Source organism: Gadus macrocephalus, chromosome 13, assembly GCF_031168955.1.
Source record: "Gadus macrocephalus chromosome 13, ASM3116895v1".
Taxonomy (NCBI): domain Eukaryota; kingdom Metazoa; phylum Chordata; class Actinopteri; order Gadiformes; family Gadidae; genus Gadus; species Gadus macrocephalus.
The window spans coordinates 10,588,049-10,610,553 of record NC_082394.1 but is presented as its reverse complement, the minus strand read 5'-3'; the positions used below and the strand labels follow the sequence as shown (position 1 = coordinate 10,610,553).

At 44.8% G+C, this 22,505-nt stretch overlaps 2 protein-coding genes across 5 annotated transcripts; both read left to right on the top strand.

The window, feature by feature from the left end:
- Positions 1-76: 76 nt before the first annotated feature.
- LOC132470870 (globoside alpha-1,3-N-acetylgalactosaminyltransferase 1-like) lies at positions 77-3,585 on the top strand. Of its 2 annotated transcripts, XM_060069792.1 has the most exons (3): positions 77-515; positions 1,273-1,335; positions 1,657-3,585. In XM_060069792.1, exons 1-3 carry the CDS (start codon positions 482-484, stop codon positions 2,610-2,612), a joined length of 1,053 nt encoding a protein of 350 aa, XP_059925775.1. In that variant the 5' UTR covers positions 77-481; the 3' UTR covers positions 2,613-3,585. The 2 variants fall into 2 exon arrangements, with proteins under 2 accessions (XP_059925775.1, XP_059925776.1); XM_060069793.1 differs by lacking the exon at positions 1,273-1,335.
- A 3,762-nt stretch (positions 3,586-7,347) lies between these two features.
- Positions 7,348-21,767, top strand: ell2 (elongation factor for RNA polymerase II 2). Of its 3 annotated transcripts, none has more exons than XM_060069790.1 (12): positions 7,348-7,557; positions 9,757-9,804; positions 10,470-10,594; positions 10,752-10,915; positions 13,887-14,146; positions 14,630-14,754; positions 15,024-15,093; positions 15,840-16,626; positions 17,088-17,160; positions 17,479-17,650; positions 18,216-18,260; positions 18,511-18,664. In XM_060069790.1, the coding sequence occupies exons 1-12, from the start codon at positions 7,384-7,386 to the stop codon at positions 18,529-18,531; spliced, it is 2,064 nt and encodes a 687-aa protein (XP_059925773.1). In that variant the 5' UTR covers positions 7,348-7,383; the 3' UTR covers positions 18,532-18,664. The 3 variants fall into 3 exon arrangements, with proteins under 3 accessions (XP_059925773.1, XP_059925772.1, XP_059925771.1); XM_060069789.1 differs by lacking the exon at positions 18,511-18,664 and adding an exon at positions 18,697-21,767 and having other exon boundaries at positions 7,350-7,557; XM_060069788.1 differs by lacking the exon at positions 18,511-18,664 and adding an exon at positions 18,694-21,767 and having other exon boundaries at positions 7,351-7,557.
- Positions 21,768-22,505: the final 738 nt, after the last annotated feature.

The window sequence follows — 22,505 nt, the reverse complement described above, 5'->3', positions numbered from 1 at the left end:
CAAGCATGCCAATCGTGTTTTTCTCCCTAGAATGTGAATATCCCATTAAAGTACCAAAGTGGTGTTCTCTTTGAATGGTCTGCCGGTTAAATGCATGTCTTTTCTGCTATACATAGCCACCTTTCTTCTGACTTTGATGTCGTCTGTGCCTTGTTAGACAGATGGACTGACATACTTAGTTCTACTATTGATAGCGCTACAGAAGCAGCGCAACAGGACATTTTCCGTTAGTTTTTGTTTTTTCCTCAGCTTGCCTAACTGATCCCATTTGCACATATTCCCTACATCTGGTGCAATGGTCTAGAGGCGATGCTCCAGCAGAAAGGATTGTTGCGCGTCTTCAAGCGGAAGACGGTGCGGAGTTACTTATGTTAACGTTCAAAGTAAATCCATAAAAAAGACAGGGAGAAGAAACGGATAAGAGTTGTGCTGAGGGGCTGAAGTGTGACTTCGGGAACCGACCGGGCCTACACGTCAGAGGATGGCACTCTTCATGTTTAGCAAATGTCGCTCAGGTCAGTACGGTCGCTCCGCCTCTTTCCCCTTTCTCTCTACGGGTTTTTGTAGCCTACTCTATTGATATATCGTCTGGGATGATCGGTGTTCATTAGAAAGTTTACTTTGGCCCTAACGATGCTTTCAGTGGAGAAGAGAGAGGAAATGGGGGTTGTCTTTCAGTCGAATATGGCGGGTGGAAAACTTGACGCATCGGCATAATTTGATTGGGCCGTTATCAAGTTGTGTACTTTATTAGGCTTCGATGCTTTGCGTGTGTGTGTGTGTGTGTGTGTGTGTGTGTGTGTGTGTGCGTGTGTGTGTGCGTGTGTGTGTGTGTGTGTGTGTGTGTGTGTGTGTGTGTGTGTGTGTGCGTGCGCGCGTGTGTGTGTCGTATACCTTATTTTGACCTTTCGAAATTAATTATTCATGTATCTCGTTAATAATTAGCGAATGTCTACCCACGGAGCACTTAAGTGTGGTACCTCTAATTGGTTTACAAATTAAAGGATTTTTTGTTCAGGTGATGCAGTCCAATGCGGGCGGTGAAGTTCGTGCAATTGTGATAAAGGGCTACATAGATTAACTTAACTACACTACACACACCTCCTTTACACTGTTGACAATTATAGCCGAATTTGTACATGCAGATCCTACCACCATTTTCAATATGTATTTTACTTATTTGTGTCATCAACCGCAATCAACTGGCATGTGTGCTTATGTTTGTGCACGTGTGTTCGGGAATGTGAATGTTTCCTGATGTGTGTCCAATAGGGCCAGTAAGGGTGAGCAAAGCACGGATGGTCCTGTGCAGCCTCCTATTGTCTCTTCTGATATGTGAGTGTGCTGCACAACCATTTGGTGCAGGGTAGGACTTTGACCTGCATATAGCACATCTTAGAGTACACAAATTCTGACACAACTCTAAGTACAGAAGACAATGTTTATTAACCTCCTGGTGACCTGATCATCATGTTCAGAACATCCATCAAAACATGAATCAAACACATGACTACAATATGCCGTGGACATATGCTCTGCAAACAATGTTATTGATACCAGCTGAATAAATTGGCCGCCCGTTAATAATCTTGCAGTGATTATATGGTGAATATTTGAGAAAGTTTTCTAATGTCAACATATCTGCACCCCTTTTAGACCTTTTCCAAAGGTCCAAGGCCACAGTCCTTGTCAACGGCGGTCATCCTCCTATCCTAGGCCTGGAGCCCGTCGAGGGGGAAGCAGACACTCCAGACACGGGCACCTCATTAGGACATCAGCCTCTCCTGGAGACCCCCTGGGGAGCCCCTTTGGTGTGGGGGGAGAGCAGCGAGTCAGCAAATCACAGGGCGAAATTCTCCCAGCGGGAGGTCCGCGTGGGCCTCCTCGTGCTAGCCGTGGGCGCTTACGGCCTGCACCTTCGCCGCTTCCTCCTGTCGGCCGAGGTCAACTTCCTCCCGGGCCGGGGGGTCACGTACTACGTGCTTTGCGATAATCCCCGCTCCCTGGAGCCCCCCATCAAGCTGGCCCCGGAGAGGGACCTGAAGGTGGTCCCCGTGGCGGAGATGCCCGGCTGGGACAGGTTGGCCCGTCGCCGCATGGACCTGATCGCCGCCGCCATCAAAGACGAGGTCGGTGACGAGGTGGCGTACGTCTTCTGCGCCGACGTCGACCAGGAGTTCACGGCGCCGGTGAGAGAGGAGATCCTGTCGGAGCTGGTGGCCACCCTGCACCCCGAGCTGTACGGGATGCCCCGGCACGCCTTCCCCTACGAGATAGAGGAGAGCTCTGCGGCGTGCGTGGACGAAGACGAGGGAGACCTCTACTACACCTCGGAGCTGTACGGGGGGCGGGTGGCCGAGGTGTTCCGCCTGGCCCGGGCCTGCTCCCTGCTCATCCTGGAGGACCAGGAGAAGGGGTTCATGGCCAGGGGCATGGAGGAGAGCTACCTCAACCGCTACCTGATCGACCACAGGCCCACGTGCGTCCTGTCCCCGGAGTACAGCTGGTGGGACTCTGCGCTGTCGGCGGACGTGCCCGTGCAGCGGCTCATCTCCCTGGGGAGACAATGCGAGGCTCTGGATGAGAGGAAGAGAGAAGAACGCAGATGCTGAAGGGATGGGTCAAAGACAGGGCAGCCTGCTGGCTAGCCCCGGCTTGGAGTTAAGGTTGGAGACACCACTGAAGAGACATGCAAAGGCCTAAAGGTTTCATTCTAGCAATTTAACTTTTATTAAAATGAATTAAAAATTTGAACAATCTAAACCGGAGCACAATACAATAGCTGTGTTTTATACTTTACAAGGGAAACCCAAATGTATGCTTAGCATTTATTAAATACCTAATAAAAACCTTTTGACAAGGCAAGCAACCTCCATACTAGACCCCATCTTGTAAGCCTGTTTAAGCCACAAGCATGCTGAGCGGAAATGTGCAATCTGCTCTCAATTAATAGAATAGCATTTCTGCACAATGGCCATGTTTTCTCTAGCAGACAAAGAGGAAAAATGACATGCCTCCACCCCATTAAGGTCAGCTATAGAGATAACCTACCCTCAGCTTTGCAGGCAGCAGTGATAAGAGTCAACAGCGTAAGTGCACACTTTCCCTACATAGTGGTGAATCATTAACTGGAAAAGCTGCTGTTTTTCAAGGTCTTTAAATAGCAGATGAGGGGAGGGGGAACAGGGGGTGTTGTGGATGCTTTAATAAACATGCCCCTGTTGTTGTACCATAATAATCTTCACTGGGAATGCTGCATTTGTACAAATTTGGAGAGCGAGGGAGAGAAACTAATAAGGATTTTAACTTGGTACCTTTTGAATACCCACCCTGCAGCTTCTCACACACATAAACACTCTACGTGACTTTCTCTCTTTGTCTGCTTGTGTAAATGGGAGGATAACAGTACAGCAGATGTTTCTTTCCCATGCCAGTAGAGCCTTTCGCCTGGGCCAGATTGCCACGTGGATACATGCATAATGGGCTCACCGGTTATTACTTTTATAGCTTGAACTTGAAGATGTGTGCAATTTTTGCAACCACCCATATAAGTTGGATATACATTAAAACACTTCATGCAGAAGTTGTTATTCGTGTAGCTTTCATTTACTTTGGAGGTCTAACATTAGGTCCAGGTACAAATATATCTTAGTAGTAATTTTGAGTATGTTTAAACAGTTTAAATGTGTGTACTTACATGGGTCTGTTTGTGTAGGCAGACACACCTGATATATGTTGGCCTGATACTGCTGCCGAATGATATAATTGTCAGGGCTCCTGACAAACTCACTAACTCCTGACTAATCCCATAAGAAAACCCTACATCAAATATCAATATACTCTTGTTGCAGTATCCTCAGCCAAAAACGGACCAAAAATAAGTAAAGGATGTTCACCTGCATGGCAAGGAATGACCTTTGAGCTCAACATAACCTCACATTATTAAGGTTATCAAAGAAAAGCCAATAGGTTGCTGGTGCAAAAAAACAAAGAATATATGGCACCCAGCCCCTTTAAAAGAGGGCCAACCTTCTCACTCAATGCTGCAATAAACATGAATTTCCGAGGTGTTTCAGGAGGCATATCACGCAGTAAAGAGCAGCAGGCATTTCTGTATCTGCGAATAATCACAGTGTGAACATGCGATGTTGATTAGCACCAAAATGGGAACCGGCCTAAGTGACACATTTGTTAATGATCAACTTCTATGCTGCCAAAGGATATGCAAGGTAGGAGGATGACCATATACTGAAGAGATTGAAGAAAAGATGGGTTCTAAACAGTCTTTCTCAAACTGTTTTTAGCTGTCAGTAGGGCTTGACCCTTGACCCCGGGGCCCCTGTACACACAAGCCTGAAAAGACAGAACTTTAATTGGCAAATCAACATTAATGTAAAAATGAAGTAGGTGTCTGTTTTCCATCTGTGATTGTGAGTGTTGTGACACAGAGCCGGCCCCGGGCATACGCTGTGTAGGATGAAGCCTAGGGTAGCCAACCGTCCATAGCCAAGAAAAACAAAACACAAAATGATTTATTTTATTTTGCATTTGAGAATAAACATTTAGAAATAATTATGCAGCAAGCCACCCCCATGCATGTATAATAAGAACACTATAGTTATCCTTTATAAGTAAAATGAATAGACCAATTTATTTTAACAAGTAGCACCATTATAATACTATAAGGATTTAAAACCTATGCATCGGGCATTCTAGACAGGGGTGGTTGAACTAGTCCAACCTGTGGGCATGGCCACGATTTGGGGAATTATATCAATAAAGGGGATTATTGCTAAAACACAAGACAGGCGCAAGAGGTATACAACACAAAAAAAGACAGGACAAAACAGCAGAGAAGCCTCACATGATACCAACACAATGAATGAGATGATGACTCTCTTCAAGATTAAATTAGATCAGTGGGGAAACAAAGTACCACAGCTGACATGAGCACAGATGAGAAGGAGGTTTCAAGTCGTCTATTCATAAGAATGTTAAAAATGGAGAATGGAGAATGTTCCAGCTTAATAAGAAAAAAATTAAAACAATTGTATGGATTGATTGCCAAACTAACCCTTCAGTTAATCTAAGGAATACCACCATTTTTTAAATTGATTTAGTGATTGATAACCATAAAACACCAGAGCCTGCTTTGCATAAAATATGTATTATATAAAACAGACAGGTCTTTAGAAGAGACTGAATGCAGTTGGCATATGAATAAAACCTTACTCCTGTAAAATACTTCATCAAAGCGGATTAATAAGGAGACAATTTTTAGTTTAATTCAGTTCAGACGAAGTCTAGATACGTAGGAAGAGGAGACTTTGGAGAGACTCAGGTAGCTGAGTCAAGTGAATGTGAGTATTTAGTCTTTGCCTCAACTGATTGTGAGCATTATATTTTACTGTTCGCCCCCTTACTGGATGTATTATATTTGCTGTGCTTTGATTGAGCTTGTATTAATAAAAAAAATCTGCACTTCATCTGTTAATTTGTGTGTGTGTGTGTGTGTGTGTGTGTGTGTGTGTGTGTGTGTGTGTGTGTGTGTGTGTGTGTGTGTGTGTGTGTGTGTGTGTGTGTGTAAGGGGGGGGGGGGATGTTGGCCTAAGGAGGGGCAACTTCGGCTGTTCTTGCCTATGGCACCAAAGATGCTGGGCCAAACTGCAACTTTCAGGGTTTGACAGTTTAATGGGTATTTGGCGGACAAACGAGAAGCACAGGTTTAAACAGTCAATAATATAATATGCCACTTTTTTCTAGTATGGCCCACTATGGTATAATCAGAAATAGTTAAAGTAAAGACTGGTGGCGCCTATACTGTAAAACCAGTTATTATAGGATCATACGTTGAGAATTAGGTAAGTTCACAATACTGCACAATACATTTATTCTTATAGGGGCGTGTATACATTTTGATGTCTTAGGTGAATTATTATCCCTTTGGGCAACAGCTTCAGGCCTTTTTGTAAACACACCAGCTGTGAAATAGACAAAAGAATGCACCTATTTGGGAACAAAGAGAACCAATAGTATGCCACATTGAACGCTTGGGTGTCCGAGGCTCAAGACCCAAATGCTTTCTAATAAACCTGGATTTTTATTTATTTATTTTTACAAAAATAACCTGTTCATCTGTCATTCTGATGATCACGCTCAAAGCCATTTAATGCAGCCCTGTAAGTGAACAACAGTTTTTGAGATACACATTAAAATCATTCAATGATAACATGTACTTTGAATGTTAATGTGTGTGTGTGTGTGTGTGTGTGTGTGTGTGTGTGTGTGTGTGTGTGTGTGTGTGTGTGTGTGTGTGTGTGTGTGTGTGTGTGTGTGTGTGTGTGTGTGTGTGTGTGTGTGTGTGTGTGTGTGTGTGTGTGTGAGAGAGAGATGTGAGTAACCCAGTCGGGGAAAAGGGTGGGGTAAGTAAAACACTACGGTAATCTATTGGAATCACACAGGCCTTCCCACACCCTGCCTGAGGCAATAACACACCAAATTTACTGTCTAATCATGTCTTGGGGACTGAATGTGAAAGATAGTAGCTGCCTCACACGACACACTGGGTTTATGTCGGCTCCTACCATTCAATTCAACCAGAAATCATTACAAAAAACAAATGCTGGATAAACATGTTTAAAGATGTTTGGTTTATTTGGCTAGGTCATAAGAGCTATTTAGGGACCTAAATTTAGCCAACGAGGCTGTTTGATAAACCATTCCTAATAAATGTATGTTTAGATGGTGTGACCTTTTTGATGACATTTTCCGTAAGTTGTTTCAACTTGTCAATATCAAAGCAGAAGTTACAGTAGGTAAATAAGACAAGGAACGGTTATTATTATGTTGGTGTATTCTACGTCGTGAAGTTGACCATTACTTGGTAGGTCATTAATCGAATGGGATGCAGCAGGTAAGCGTGTCAGCCTCACTCCAGCTGTTAACCTCGCCGTGAGATAAGAACCTCACGACGGCACGCCTGGCATGAGATGCTCCAAATGAGCGATAACGACGGAGAGAGGGCGATAGTTAGTTACATGGGTTTAACGTCGAGTGGCGAGGTAATGGCCGGAATTTCCGATATCGAGGTATCCGTTTCCGTTACATGTTTTTGATGGTGCTTTGCCCAATTTTTGGTCCAACCTCAATGTGTATTCTTGTTCTGGTTATTGTTGTTTATATTTTTGTTATTCTTACCATGTTGTTATTACTCTTGCTCCTCGTACTGTAACCTGGACGAACGAAGCTCATAGGAAGTAAGATACCGGTTATTGCCTGCCGGAAGTCCAGGATAACGCTATTCTGGAGGATCCTCTCTCAGCCTATGAGTTGTGAAAGTCCCTCCCCGCAGCCGTGTCGGGAAGGGGAGTCGAGGTCTGCTAAATGATCCACCGTCAGAGGGACGATGGTGGAGGGCTGGTAAAGATGGCGGCGCTCTCCCAGGATGGGAGATATGGATTGAATTGTGGCCGAGGGAATGCAGACAGAGTGACCGTTTTGCATGTCAAATTGACCGAGACGGCTGCGAGAGCCATCGAGAGCCACCAAAACTGTAAGGTGAGTTAAGGACTCACTTGTCAGGGCTAATTATGAGTGCCACGGCTGCCTCCACCGGTGAGCAAAGTGCCACGCATAGCTAGGCTACTGAAGTAGCCAAGTTAGCCTGCCTGCTTCTACGTTTTCTCCCCCCAGCTCGCATTCAAATCCAAACGTCGGTTTTGGTTTAATCACCATATAAAACGATACCAGTGCTTTAATGTCGCAATCTGGCCGACTTTTAGCAACTGTCATGTCATATTTAGTCCTCAAAAGTGTTAGATTTGATCACCCAGCATTAGCTATAACCCTCTGCTGGCCAAGTACTTTTTTTTTTCTTGCTTAACTATTTTGACCAAAGAAGGAGTTATTAGTAGCTGTTCCAAACAGAGTAGTATTTAGGCACAAGTAAGGCAATCCCTTTTACATCCTACTCATTAATGCAACATGTATGTACATACGAAGCATAATATAAGCCACTGGAATACAATATGTTAAAGATCAACTAAACTAAACTACCAGATGCCGTCAACAACATGAGTCACGGCGACATGGATCAAACCTAATCTATTTACAGTAGATGACCCACAAATCAAACATGTTGTGGGCTGATCGACCCGCTTGGTCTCTTACTAACACCTAAACCTGTTGGGCTTTTTTTTTTACATGGGAAAGCTCGCATATTAATAGCTCGACGGTTCAACCTCCAGGTTTAATTTAGATTCCACTTCGAACGTTAATCCCATTCCTCTTGAGGTGCTGGTGTTAAGCGTTTACCCACGATGGCTCTTTCAAAGCGTATGGCCTAATCGGCAATGTATCGATCTCTTCTATTTCACGAGGCTAGTATTGCGTGATATCAAATATGTATATTTGACTACCTCAACTTTAAAATCTGACATAATAAGATATCTATACAGACACTCAGAACATGTTATTTTATCTTAATCGAATGTCTTGATATAATATATAAAGGTTACTACTTGTATAATTAATATTTAACTGTACAAGTGGTATAACCTAACTCATTCAGGTGAAGATATTGCAAAGGGAAAAAAAACAAGCTAAAGCCAATAACAACAGGATTACATAATTGATCTGCTGTGGTCATGTAGCCTAGCGTTTGGACCAGAATATTCAATGGTATGTGTCAGCTTTTATGGCACATGAGACAAAGGTATTGGTTTGTGCAACTAAAATACTAGGACATGATTTGACAATCCCACACCTGATTGATATGTTAAGTAGGCTAAATCCAGGGAAGCCTTATTTACACATTATTTATATAAAATTCCCAATACAACCTTGAACAACCTGAATGAGGTAAGTTGGGCTGCACATTGCATTGAACAGTAGCCTAGAATCTCTTGCTGACTGAGCAGCCAAAAAAACTGCCTGCTTTTTGTTTCTCTCGCCCTCTCAATTGTGTGTGTGTCTGTGTGCGTGCCTTTGCGCATGTGTGTAAGCTAAAGCTTTCTTTCTGTCGTTATGTGTAATGTGATCAGAACTATGTGCGTGGACTAGTAGGTCTGCAAGTGTATATTGGGGGATGGGTAAATCTTTGGTTGGATCCTGAAAAGCTAAGTAGCTAGGATGTCATTTTCCGTAGAACATTTTTGGAAGTTGTTGAACACTAATTCGGTTCACCTCTAGCTATTCTACCAAAGCCACGTTTAAAATATTTTCAACTCTTGAGCCCTCTGAAATGTAGGCTGGTGTTGGTAAAAGTGCACATTCCACTCAGACCAGTTGACTCTATACTTTAGAGGCCTGTCATCCAGCCAGCTTGTTCTGCAGCTGAGCGAAGACCCAGCGAGCTCTGCGTGGCCGCTCTAATCTACAGGGTCACAGAGGAGGCACTGCCTTTTTGTGGCAGTGAACTCTGTTTCAAGAAAACACCAGCGCAACGCTTGCAAACACCGCAATTGCACACTTCAGAAACATAAAATTTCTAATGCCCCACGCGTCCTGCCTTTTTAAAAAAAAAAATGGATGTCAAACCACTCGAAACGTGTAAATATCTGCCATGGCTTTAAGGCTCGGTTCTCCAGTCCGGCCCTGCATTGTCATTCTTCTGTAAAGTTTGAGATAATCTTAAAGGCATGGAAATAATGCCTTTTTAGGTTCCAATGTTATGTAATGAATTCCCTTTCTGTAGCCGGCTGTACTTGGTGACCCCTGGTCTTGCGTGTCCTAAACTCTTGGCATTCTCTTTTTCAGAATGTACCTTCTTTACGGCCATTAATACAATTCAAGGGACTCCAAGGCGTAAGTATCTATTTCTTCTCTCCTACAAGAGTCTCATAATAAGCCTCTGCCCAAGTGCTATAGGTGTATCTTCCATGTGCTTATTGGTGAACATTTTAATTATTTACACCATGTTTCCCCAATGAACAAAAAAGGGAAATGACAAGCATAAGACATACGAAGCATAAGACATATGACACCCATTGTACGAGAATGTTAATATTTTTTGATGGTTAAAGTGCTCACCCATGAGCTAATATTGTTTCATATGTTATTTGATGTTAAAACCAGTAGTATTTATTGACACACACGAAAGTGTGGCTGATGGCCCTGATTTATTAATACAACATTTATCTCGCGCCTACACTCGCATCCAGCCACGCACGCACTCTGTAGTCGTCTCCAAAGATGTGTCATGCTAGCTCCCATGCTTTCCCTATTCCGCCTCATCTCTGAGCTGTAGAGCAAGCCAGAGGTATGCACACACTACTGCAAGGAGATCTGCTTACTTGAGGCAGTCAACACTGTGGCCTAGTCTGGAGGTGCTTTTACAGATGGTCACGTTTAGTATTCAGCAAACGCATCACAAATGAACTCCTTGCACACGACCAGGGACAACATGAGCACCTCGGACACCTCGAAGGAATGAAGACCTGTTAATAATTTTCATTATCTTTTTCTTTCAGTGCATTAAGATTCCCAGGACGGATTCCCCTTCAGACGCCTTCCATAATTTTGAGTTTTACTTGTCTAATGTTGGCAAAGACAACCCTCAGGGAAGCTTTGAATGCATTGAACAATATGCAACAAGGTAATGCTATTCCTAAATGTCAATGTCTTCCTTTTTATGAGCCTGTTTTTCTAGGTTGTCATTTAGGCCTGTTATGTATTTTTTTGGGCACGGCTTCTGCTCAGTTAAATGTATTTTCATGCTCCAATCTCACCCCTCTGCCTCCCCCCATCTCTAGCCTGGGAGCCTCCCACCTGGCTTCCATGGGGACCGTACAGGACAAGGTCACCGTGTGTGCCACCAATGACTCGTACCAGGTGACCCGAGAACGCATGACCCAGGCCGTGGAGGATACACGTGAACGCGGGACCAAAGTCATCAAGCCTGGGGGCAAGTACCGAGGTAGGTCCCTCCTTTTATTTATTTTACAGATTGTCTCATCTCATACACGCACAAGCCGCACGCCAAGACCACCCACAACCTTCATATATTTTTGGAACTCACAAATAGTTGGTTCCCGCTACCCTTAAAAAAATGAAGAGTAGCAAATGTTGACAACCCATGGCCCCTCAGACTTTTGCAGATTAACATACTTGACTGATAAGTTCCAGGGCAGGCAAACGAAGCCTTTCTGGGTTTATTGACACACAGCCAGCTAAAACGCTAGGTAAATAACCTGAGTCTCTCTCCTTGCACGCTCTCTGGTTGTCCAACAGCCACCCTGGTGGTTTGAGTGTTCCCCTGGTACCCAGATGCTTATAGATATCTGGTGGTTTCCTCTCCACATTAGCGCTGTGCTCTTGGTTCAGGGTCAGGTGCATGGAATAGTAAAAGTAAATCTTTGCTAATCTAATTTGGGTGGTCAGTTCACCACATCCGTTTTTCCACACATCAGATTTGAACTGGCAAGGTTGGGAAATTGGCACACGTAGTGTAACTACTGCTTCTGTGTCTGTATTTTTTGCCCTTCCTTGACCCACTGGGCAAACTCTTATGTACCACAATAAAACATAACTTCTCAGACCTTATCCTAACGGCCGATATCCCGATTTGAATTGTTCCCTGCCATTTGTTACGTGAACAGTACTAGGGCCCACAACGTTTGGCTTGCCCTCCTATTTTATTAATTGTTTGAAATATAGAAATAGCAGTTGAATATAGGACATATTCTTGTATACAAACTTGCTTTGTTTTCCATTTTATAAAATAAATGGCTTCAGTCATCAACCATTGATTCACCCTCACATAGTGAAGTACAAAATAACCTGTTCCTTTTGACATGCATGCGTTTTATAAAAATGCAAACGCAACATTTGACATCTGAAACTAATTGATAGGATACTTTTTAGGAAAGATTCACTTGAAAGCTGTGGTGTGGCCTTTCTAAACTAACAGTTTAAATGTGAACGACCGTCAGCAGAAGGCAATTATCTTTCGTATCGCTCCCAAAACAAGAAAGATTAGTTGAGGCTTCCCAGAAGGTTGCACTTTTTTGCCTTTGGGGATCTATTTGCATACGCTAGCCCTAATGGAAACTGTGAAACGAGAGGACCAGGAAAGGGGTGTTACAGGGGCATGTAGCAGCTGGCCCAGCGAGCACACTAATGTCAGTTCTAAAGAAGCCGTCTGCACATTTATTTTTTCTTCCTCTCAGAACAGTTTCAGGTATCTGCGGTAACTGGTCCAGGCGAGAACAAGCCCCGCCCCCAATCTCTAAATTAAGGTTCAAATGCTTTTAAAGTTGCACTAAACCAGTAGTAGTGCTTTCAGTATTGTGGTAACCTATGAAGAAGGGCAGGTGATTGGGCTTTTGAGTTGCTGTAGAGACGGCTTGTTTACCCCTTTATCTTAGTACACCGTGTTGAGTCACTACTCACTAGGCTCAATATTTATGAAGGAGAAAGCCTTGTAGCAGCTGACGCAGGTAATTCACCTTCAACAGTCTGCCACCCTGTGAGACGGCGAATCCTTGCAAATGGCGAGGGTACAGGCTGTCAAGCCACTGAGTTTCTTTATTCTCGCTCTCTTTCCATAATCTTTAAAAGAGCTTTACATTTCATAAGGAATCATAAGAGGTGTAGGGGAATCTATAATAGGTTCCAAAAAAGCATGTGTGTTGTGGACCCCATTGACACTTTGAACATATTTCCGTTATCTGGATACGCTTGATGATGACACAATGTGTGGATGGCAATAACATGCATTGCAATTGTAACGTGACTCTTGATGCACGCGGAGAAGGCCAGATGTTGATTTACTCTGTGGATAAGGGTTTTGACAACATCCCTTTTTTAATTCCTTTCAAACCCTTCTTTTGATGGTAACTTTATGTGACGGGTCTCAATTTACAATTAGAATTAGGGCATTTAGCAGACGCTTTTATCCAAAGCGACTTACATCGGTTAATACACACATTGCACACCGACGGTTGAGTCAACCATGCAAGGCGACAGCCAGCTCGTCAGGAGCAGTTAGGGTTAAGTGTCTTGCTCAGTAGCCATGCTTGCCCTCTTTCCACATCCCATATAGGTTCCATGACAGAGGTTATGAATATGCTGAATATATTCAGAGTCAGTGGAGAATGCACTGAAGGTTGATCGAAGCTAAACAGCTTTAATAGTTGATCATTATGCTGGATTGTACTGTTAATGCAACCATGTCATTTTTTTTTTTGCCTGTGTTTGTTGGTTATCACAGCTACATGGCAAGCCGTCTCTTCGGATGGTTGTTGACAGCCTTTTGGTCAACCTAAGTAAATAATTGAGCTACACATCATGGTTGCACAATAAAGTGCACTAGAAAAGTACTCAGAAGTCACAAACTTTCTCATATCTGTGTCCCGTCTATGCATGGCAAAATGTTGTGGTGTCCACTGCTAGTTGGACTATCAAAGTGTTGTTCATCCACCTTTAGGCGCTGTTCACCTATTGGCTTCTTTGTAGAATTGCTGAGCCGATTAGTAGTGCTGCACAATAATTTAATATTATGTTTTATCATCTTTGAATAGTATTGTAAATGATTGAATATGAGGTTTGAAACATCGGTGAGAAAGGAAAACTAGTTTAAGTGTTACCATAACTTGCATTTCCATATACTTTAATGTAGTGACCCACAGTTGGACTGTTTAGAATGTTATTTTGAATTCATAAGGATATTGTGCTATTTTTCAATATTCCCTTTTATACATGGTGATATTTTTCCATTTTGCTCATCCCTGCTAAGGGTAATCCTTTGTTGGACGACGGTTTCTGGATCTTGGATGATATCAGTATTGGTGTTGGCTCCCTTTCTCTCTCTCCCTCTGACTGCTTCACCATGCCACAAAAAAACCTGCTCCAACTCAGACCTCCATTTTGTCCACGGCGTCTCCTAGGAAAGCAAGTTCAGATGCGCAAGCCCGGGATGTCGGCGCCTGACGTGGTGCCTGAGCGCAAGCGGTCCACGCCCATCAACCCAGCCAACACCATCCGCAAGTGCCTTAGCAACAACCCCGTGTCCCAGCGGCCCTACCGCGACAGGATCATCCACCTGCTGGCCCTCAGGTCCTACAAGAAGCTGGAGGTGCTGGCCCGGCTACAGCGCGACGGCGTCAGCCAGAAGGACCGCAGCTCTCTGGGAAGCACCTTGCAACAGGTGAGTGGCCGGAGGCCAGTGGCTGACCACGGCAGTCGTTGGACGTGGTCTGATGGTGACGTTACCTCACAGAGGTGGCGGTGGGCACTTAGTTCTTCACTTCACTATATTTCACTTTATTTCTGTTCAGAAGATGATTTTGAAATAATAATGAAATCCCTAATTGTTGAAAAAGGGATTTAAATCAATTCTTCATCCAATGCGACTTGAGTGGAAGTCCCTTCTGACAATGGAGGGGGTTTTAGCAATCAACCCCAGGAATCATTGAAGTGTATAATGCAAATCACCCTGAGAATGACCAATTCCGGACAAGAGGGCCCTGTTTTCGCTATTACTGCAAACAGAAGTCTGGTCATTGCAGATGTTGAGCCCGCAGAGGAAGTGGAAGTTACTCTAGTTAGTAGGTTACAAAGCTCTGAGGCCGAACATTTTGACTTTCATAAGCCTTGATCAAATTGTGTGTTTGTTTGGTGTGTGAAACAGGTGGCGAATCTGAACCCCAAAGACAACTCGTACTCATTAAAGGACTTCATGTTCCGTGACATCCAGAAAGACTGGCCCGGTTACTCTGAAGACGATAAGGTCCAAGTGGAGCGTAACATTATTCGGTACAAATGCTCTTCTTGACCCACTTTTTATTTGCTTTATGGTTGAACTTATTCCATAGTATTTGGTCTACTTGGTCTACTTTCTACAACCCATGATTGTTAAATAGTTCAGAGGTTAAACCTTCTAGCTCTTTTTTTCCAATAGTTTCTGATCTTCACCGGAACAAGTGCCTTGCTTTCTCTGGCAACCAAACCTGCCGTTCTTCCTGTGATATAAATCGATGAGTAACTCCGAGCATGTCTTCTGTCCCTCCTCCTGTGTCCAACAGTAAACTGGGTCTACCTGAGCCCCTTCCATCCAGCTGTTCTCCTAAAGACAACCTCACCTTGTCCCCACAGGTATGCACGCACGCACGCACGTACGCACGCACGCGCGCGCACACACGGAACAGACACGCACACGCGGAACAGACACGCACACGCACACACGGAACAGACACGCACACGCACACACGGAACAGACACGCACACGCACACATGGAACAGACACGCACACACGGAACAGACACGCACACGCACACACGGAAGAGACACGCACACGCACACACGGAACAGACACACCCGGAACAGACACGCACACGCACACACGGAACAGACACACCCGGAACAGACACGCACACACGGAACAGACACGCACACACACACACACGGAACAGACACGCAAACACACACACACGGAACAGACACGCACACACACACACGGAACAGACACGCACACACACACACACGGAACAGACACGCACACACACACGGAACAGACACGCACACACGGAACAGACACACACACACACACACGGAACAGACACGCACACACACACACACGGAACAGACACGCACACACACACACACACGGAACAGACACACACACACACACACACGGAACAGACACACACACACACACGGAACAGACACACACACACACACACACACACACGGAACAGACACACACACACACACACACACGGAACAGACACACACACACACACACACACACGGAACAGACACACACACACACACACACACACGGAACAGACAGATGTGCCAAACTGGGAGTCGGGCCATCAATGTGTGCTATGCTCTTTCAGAAACGACCGCCGGAAGGAGACTTCATCGACCCACTCGCCCCCAAGAAGCCTCGCATCTCCCATCTCAGCAGCCGGGGTCCCGCCACGTCCTCCACCTCCTCGGACCGCCCTCGCGAGGACGAGGGCTCCAAGCGCCTCTCCCTCCCCTCCGGCGTCACCTCCGCCCCGCCCACGCACCTGCCGGCGTCCTCCCACCACCACCACCACCAGCAGCCCAGCCCGGCCTCCCACTCCAACTCCCCCAGCACCCCCGAGGGCTGCGGCACCCAGGACCTGCCCCTGGACCAGAGCTCCTCCTGCAGGGACCCTTCGCCCAGCCCCACCCGTAGCCCCCCACCCTCCGACCGGACCCCGCTGGACCGCTACCTGCCGCCGGGCCCCGGGCCTGCCGCCTCCCCTCCCCCGGCCCCGGCCCCTCCCCCCCCGCGGACCTCCCTGACGGTGAGCTCCACCGTCATCAGCAGCAGCCCGGTCCCGTTCAGCAGCACTAGTAAGAAGCCCAAGAAGGCCAAGAAGCACAAAGAGAAGGACCGAGAGAGGGAGAAGGGGAAGCGCAAGGAGAAGTCCAGCTCTGGGCCGACTCCTACTCCTACTCCCACCCCCACGCCTCTTCCTCCTCCTCCTCCTCCCCCTCCTCCTGCCCCCCCCAGGGTGGTAGAGCCGCCGCCTGTAGAGCTGCCTCCTGTAGAACAGCCTCGTGTAGAGGAGGCACAGAGGCCCAGGAAGAAGCCGCGTTTGGACAGGGAGGAGAGGGAGGACGTCACCAAGCTTCCGCATAAAGACAAGGGTGAGACATCCGACCTGGCCGCCCTCATTTCATGACGCTCCTGTTTTGGATGCATTGGTTTCCGCAGCATGTGCGGCTGTTGAGCACATGAGCAGCTTTATTGTTTTCCCCGTTAACTGTTTTTATTTTTTATTTGTCTTCTGGAGAATGTTTTCCATTATTCAGGCGTAAAAAAATCGAAATGTTTATCAGTCTGTCCTCGTACATTCAACATGTTTCGTCACATTTTATTGCCTCTCGCAAACCTGTCAACAGTTTTGGGTGGATCGGATCTAAATCATTTTCAGAAATCACATCTAATGCTGCTGCTTTCAAGGCCGATTCTGCATAATGGTTATTCATAGTAACTGCTCTTTACAAAATAATGCTGATCCTGCGTTGACTCAATGAATCCTCAATACATGACTCCGGAACAATAATATCCCCAATTCTAACCCTGTGACCCTCTCCCAACCGAACAGATTCCTCTGAAAAAGGGAAGCCGGTCCATTCCACAGACATTACTCCCCCCATCGTGGTGGCTGAGTATCTGAGGTGAGCTCCCATGGGATTCCCGTCCCCAGTACCAGAGGCCCACGCAGAAGCACTGCAGCGCTCTTTATAGATTCTGTATTTCTCATCGTACATCTGGAACTGGGTGTACTTCCCCAGTGGTATAGGATATATATGATAGCTTTTTATTGCCGAGTAATTACTACTCAAGATCACACCTTCTAGGTAAATGGGGGGACCCTTTTTAAACGGGTCTTAACACATCAGAGAGCACCTTTACCTACGGCATCGATACATTTATCTTAAACCTGCTCATCGAGTTTTTACGGCTTGAGCAATGGTTTGCGTGTCTGTTTGCAGCAAGTACACGCCGCTGTTATCCCTGGACCAGCGGCAGAACTACAAAGACGACTTCAACTCAGAGTATGACGAGTACCGGGTCCTGCACGCACGTGTGGAGAGCACCACTCGCCGCTTCACCCAGCTGGACGGCCAGTGCAAGAAGCTGGTGCCCGGCACCAAAGAGCACCAGGTCAGTGCTCAACCATCGGCTGTTTGGTCTCCTGGTGTCATTCAGTCATGTGTGAGATATGATTTGCTTTGTGAGTTTACGTGGCACTATACTCAAAGCGCACATCATTTATTGCCTCGCATTCACCCATTCATGCACGCATTTATCCGCGACGGCAGGGTCAGAAATGCAAGGCACAGCAGGGTCGTCAGGAGCTAAGGGTTCAGTGTCTGGCTCAGGGACACCTCGACACTTCCCTAAGAGGAGCCGGGGTTTGAACCAGCGACCTTCTGGTTCCCAGGGGACCAGCTCTAACTCCATGTATTGATGAGGCACATCTTTGCATGTACATTCATTTAAAAATACTTGAAATACTCACTTGAAACCGATTTTGTAAAATATTTTTATTGCATAGGTGGTCTTTTTTATTTTTTACATCTGACCCTTCGTCCTTTGTGTGAAACGTAAAATCTACACCTCATTCACATAGTAAATAGAACATATTTTTATTGTGGTGATTGAACTCTATGGAGAGGCTTCATGTTTTATTACAAAAGGTGATGATTCTTTGGTTTTTATTTTGCAGAAGGTACACGATGAAGTCCTGAAGGAGTACAAGAAAATCAAACAAGTAAGTCATTGAATAGATGTCTGTAGTAGATGATTAAATGTAGAACAACTAAAGGATTACTCCGGGAGAATTGTCTTCCTGGAAATGGGCATATAGCCACTGGCCTTTTGCTCCCCTAGATGTCCATTTTTGTCAATCGGTCTGTATGTTCAGCTATTTCATTTTCCTAGACAAGCAGCAGAAAGGGATTCTAGAGGATGTGAATGTCTTATCTCATGCTCGGAATCTGCCTCCCCACGACCTGACACAGATATTTCAGGAAGAACTCTGATATAATCAAATTGATCGTGCGGATGAGATCGGGTTCCATCCCCCAGCAAGCCGTTTGTATGTCGCAGAGAACCATGGAAGTGGATGACGTTCTGCCACATGGGGCAGCTGGAGTGTTCTGAGGCGTGGATGCACTGAGCGTGTGTGTTCTGTTCCCTTGCAGCAGAGCCCCAACTACCACGAGGAGAAGCAGCGCTGTGAGTACCTGCACAACAAGTTGGCCCACATCAAGCGGGTGATCGCCGACTTTGATCACCGCCGGGCCCAGGCTTGGAGCTGAGATGGGTGCTCCACCTGCCGGCTGTCCCCATACATTTTCACTAGATCAGTATTGAGAGAGAGGAGTGCATTGATTGGGGGAAGAGAGGGAGAGAGAGGGGTATCCAAAACGGCTTATTTATTATACCTCCTCTGTTACTGCCTCTCTTATCAGCACCCCTCTTGCCCACATTTCAAACATCAAACCTATTGTCATTCCTTCCCTCTTTTGTCACCCTCTTTGATTCCACGCATGTCCTGCAGTTCTCAACTTTAAAAAAAAAAAAAAAAAAAAACGAAAGAAAAAGAGCCCCTCCTTTTCAGTTCTTTTTGTAATATATGATTTAAGTAAGTCTCTGCTGGATTTCTGGACCACTGAACCAGTGGAAGGATCGCCATGCATGTGGGACAGGGTTTGGGGAAATATGGAACTCTTCTAGTCTTCTGAAGGACTTTATCTCAAGACATAAAAAAAGAACAAAAAAATGTATTTTTCAGCAGCAGAGTAAATATGAACCTGTATTTAAGTAAAAGTTGAGAGGGAGATCTATTTATTTTGAGACTCGCAGTGAAAGAGCAAGAGTCTACAGATGATTTATTGTTTAAAAAGAGAAAAAGTTAAACTTCTGTCAAAACCAATGCAAAAAATGACCATGGGCCTTATGTGTTTGACTTTCTGAAGCCATTTTGCACGCAAACATCCATATGTCATGTCAGTTCGCAAACGTGGCTCCACTGCCTCGTTTTCCTACCCCGCCCCCTCCCCATTCCTTAGCCTTCACTATTAACTGTGCTGGACTATCTTCCTCTGCTCCAACACATCGAGTTCTGAGCGGGACAGGAAAGGGAAAATGAGATTAGCAGAACAAATCAAGTGAGCTGAACGAGTTGCCAATAGTATCTGTGCATGGATCGTGAACTAAGCTGTATTAGCCATATTGGATGGTTCAGGGGTTTGGTGACAAAAAGAGAGAAAAAAAAAGTATAGTGCCCTCTTTATGTCAGGTGGGAGAGGCGGGGTGGGGGGGTCAGTGTTCTGTGTCCACGCTGCATCAAGGGTGCTGCATCAAGGGTGCCTTAAGGTGTTTACTCTGAGACATCAGCTGGAGCAGATCATAGAGGTCCCTGAGGCTATACAGAGAAACTACAGCTGCCTGACAAGTGTGTGTGTGTGTGTGTGTCTGTGTCTGTTTGTGTGTGTGTGTCTTTCTGTCTGCTTGTGTGTGCGTGTGCAGTTAAGGGAGCAAATTTTTTTTTTTGTCTGGATGTGAGTGTTACTACGTGTGCCTGAGTACGTTTGCGCACAACTGTGCATTAACAGGAGTGACCGGTGAAAATAAAAAAGGTAAATGAAAATCCAATCGTGAGGAAAAAAAAGTGAGAAAAAAAATGTAAAAGGAAAAAAAGCTGCTATAGTGTTTAATGAAGCCCGCCAGGTGGTTCAGTGTTTACCCTGGCTCAACTAACCCACGTTATCGATCGGGCAGATAGGGAGGAAGCCCTCTCCTAGAGCAGCGGATTTCTAGCAAGACTGGAAAAAGAACTGGGCCAACCTTCAGCTTTAGCCATTGGAAAACAGGCCACTCTCTGTTAGCCATTGAAAGGAAATTGTCATCCATCAGAGAACAAATCTTCATTGTATTGTCACGAATAATGCTTTTGATTCTCAATTTGAGTTGTCATAGTGGCAGAGCAGTGTAAGAATTGTAAAAAAGCTTGCCTCCATCAAAACATTTATTTTGACGGATGGATGAATGGGTTCCAATGAAAATCGAATATATTTTTGCGTCTATTTTAACAAGGGAAACGATATGTTTACAGTCCTGTGTTAGGATGTTTGCCAAAAAAGAGAAAAAGTAACACTTCTGGTATTGTCACCATGGAGTAAAATTTGATTTAATCATATTTTTTTTTTTCAACACTCGACATTGATACTGGAAAAGTTGTTGTTTCACTTCCCTTTAAAATAAATTAAGTAAAGTCACTTGGGTCTTAAGGTGGGGAGAGGAGGTATTTATTTAGTTCTCCTGGAGAAATCCACAATGTAACGCCTGACTCGGTGTTGCAGGGAAGCCGGGTTGTCAGTCCCTTTCAGCAACCTGGTCTTTTGAACATTGAGTCTGTTTTGATGACACGGCGGTGTCATAAATGATTGCACAAGCCTCTGGATTCTGACACTGTCAAACGACTAGTCTCTGCAGTAGACTAGTTTTTATGGTGGCCTGTCGGAAGTGAACAGATACAATGACAGATTTTTATTTGCGTAGTAGTCCTTTAAGGAAACCAAAGCTCTTGGTAACATACTGCACATACAATAAACACTTGTATCCGGAAATTGTCAAGTATAAAGATGCATCGACGGAAATGGCCTGGTAATGAACACAGAAGTCAAACTTTTTTTTATTTTCTGTTCATTTCATCCTTTCTAGCCCGCATTGTATTAGGACAATTTGAGTTGCGAGAGGGCTCACACCAAAGCTTATCATATGCAGCAGGTTAGCGGTAGTCCTACCAACTGTTTCCTTCTCCGAGCCTCTCTCCCCCCTTATTCGTCACTAATTGTAGCAATCTTCAGACGTTAAGCCCCTCGCCTTACTGGACCTCTGGGAAAGCATGGAGCACATGCTAGCCATTAGATCCCATTCATTCTGCAGCTTTAAGACGTTTGCTGTCCCTGCCACAACCCCACGGGGCTGGCTTGAGCCAATCTCGGCAGCAGTGGCAAACGCAGAGGGCTGAGAAGAGATTTAGATAAAGGAGTCTTAACAAGCCAGGCTCCATAAGTGAATCATCTCAGTCCAAACTATGGAGGAAGAGTTTTGTCCACCAAAATAGTTAATTGAAGGGGAGAGAGATACAGATATCATGGGTATGTTTGCTAAGAGAGACCACTGAAATGTAACCTTATTGTGAATGAAATCTGAGCCTGTCCACCAGGCGATGTAAATCAATAAAGATTACCCAAGTTGTATCTGGAAAGTTGGTGTCTCTTAATTGAAGCTATTATTTTTTTATGATTTTAAAATTGTAAAGGAACATTAATTGACTTGTTGACCGTTCAGTTGGACCTCTAATTAGTCCAAGGGTCACATTTGTAAGGAAAATTGTTAACATAATTACATGTAAACTCACTGATGTTTTGACACACTCAGCCATACTTAGAAATCGGAATTATTAATGTACACTCTTGACAATATATATTTATTACACTTGGTCTAGTAGCTGCTTTTTTCTCATTCAGATAATGTCCCTGGACTTTAAGTTGTGTACTTAGTTTATATTTACTGTTGGTATTTTATATCACTACATTGAGACCCAATGATTTTCTGATTTGAACTACATTGCCACCTCTCTGTGAGGCTTTGGGTTGAAAGGGATCATCAACTCAAGCTCTATTGAGAAACTCCAAATAGGCCTACTACTATTTGTGTTTGACCTGGTAAACAACTGTCTAGACTTGTTTACATGGGTAATGTTTTCCAATCTATGTAATTATTTTCCTTATTTGCCTATGATAAATGTGTCGTTTTTTCAGTTTTCTGGCGAGAGAACTAAAACATGACCATAATCACTTGTTCTTCTCGGTATGTTATTTATTCTTCTTTCGCCGGGACTGTTAAGCCGTCGTACACTTCTTGTAGGAAGCAGAATACCGGAAGTTGCGTTACGTTTGACCGGGATAACGCTACAATTCAGGATCCTCTTGGCCCAGGGCAA

Coding starts and splice junctions, on each gene's coding strand:
- LOC132470870 (XM_060069792.1), top strand. CDS start 482: ATGGCACTCTTCATGTTTAGCAAATGTCGCTCAG. Junction 516..1,272: donor GTTTAGCAAATGTCGCTCAG/GTCAGTACGGTC, acceptor TGTGTCCAATAG/GGCCAGTAAGGGTGAGCAAA. Junction 1,336..1,656: donor CCTATTGTCTCTTCTGATAT/GTGAGTGTGCTG, acceptor CACCCCTTTTAG/ACCTTTTCCAAAGGTCCAAG.
- ell2 (XM_060069788.1), top strand. CDS start 7,384: ATGATCCACCGTCAGAGGGACGATGGTGGAGGGCTGGTAAAGATGGCG. Junction 9,805..10,469: donor AATTCAAGGGACTCCAAGGC/GTAAGTATCTAT, acceptor TTTTTCTTTCAG/TGCATTAAGATTCCCAGGAC. Junction 14,147..14,629: donor TGGGAAGCACCTTGCAACAG/GTGAGTGGCCGG, acceptor TGTGTGAAACAG/GTGGCGAATCTGAACCCCAA.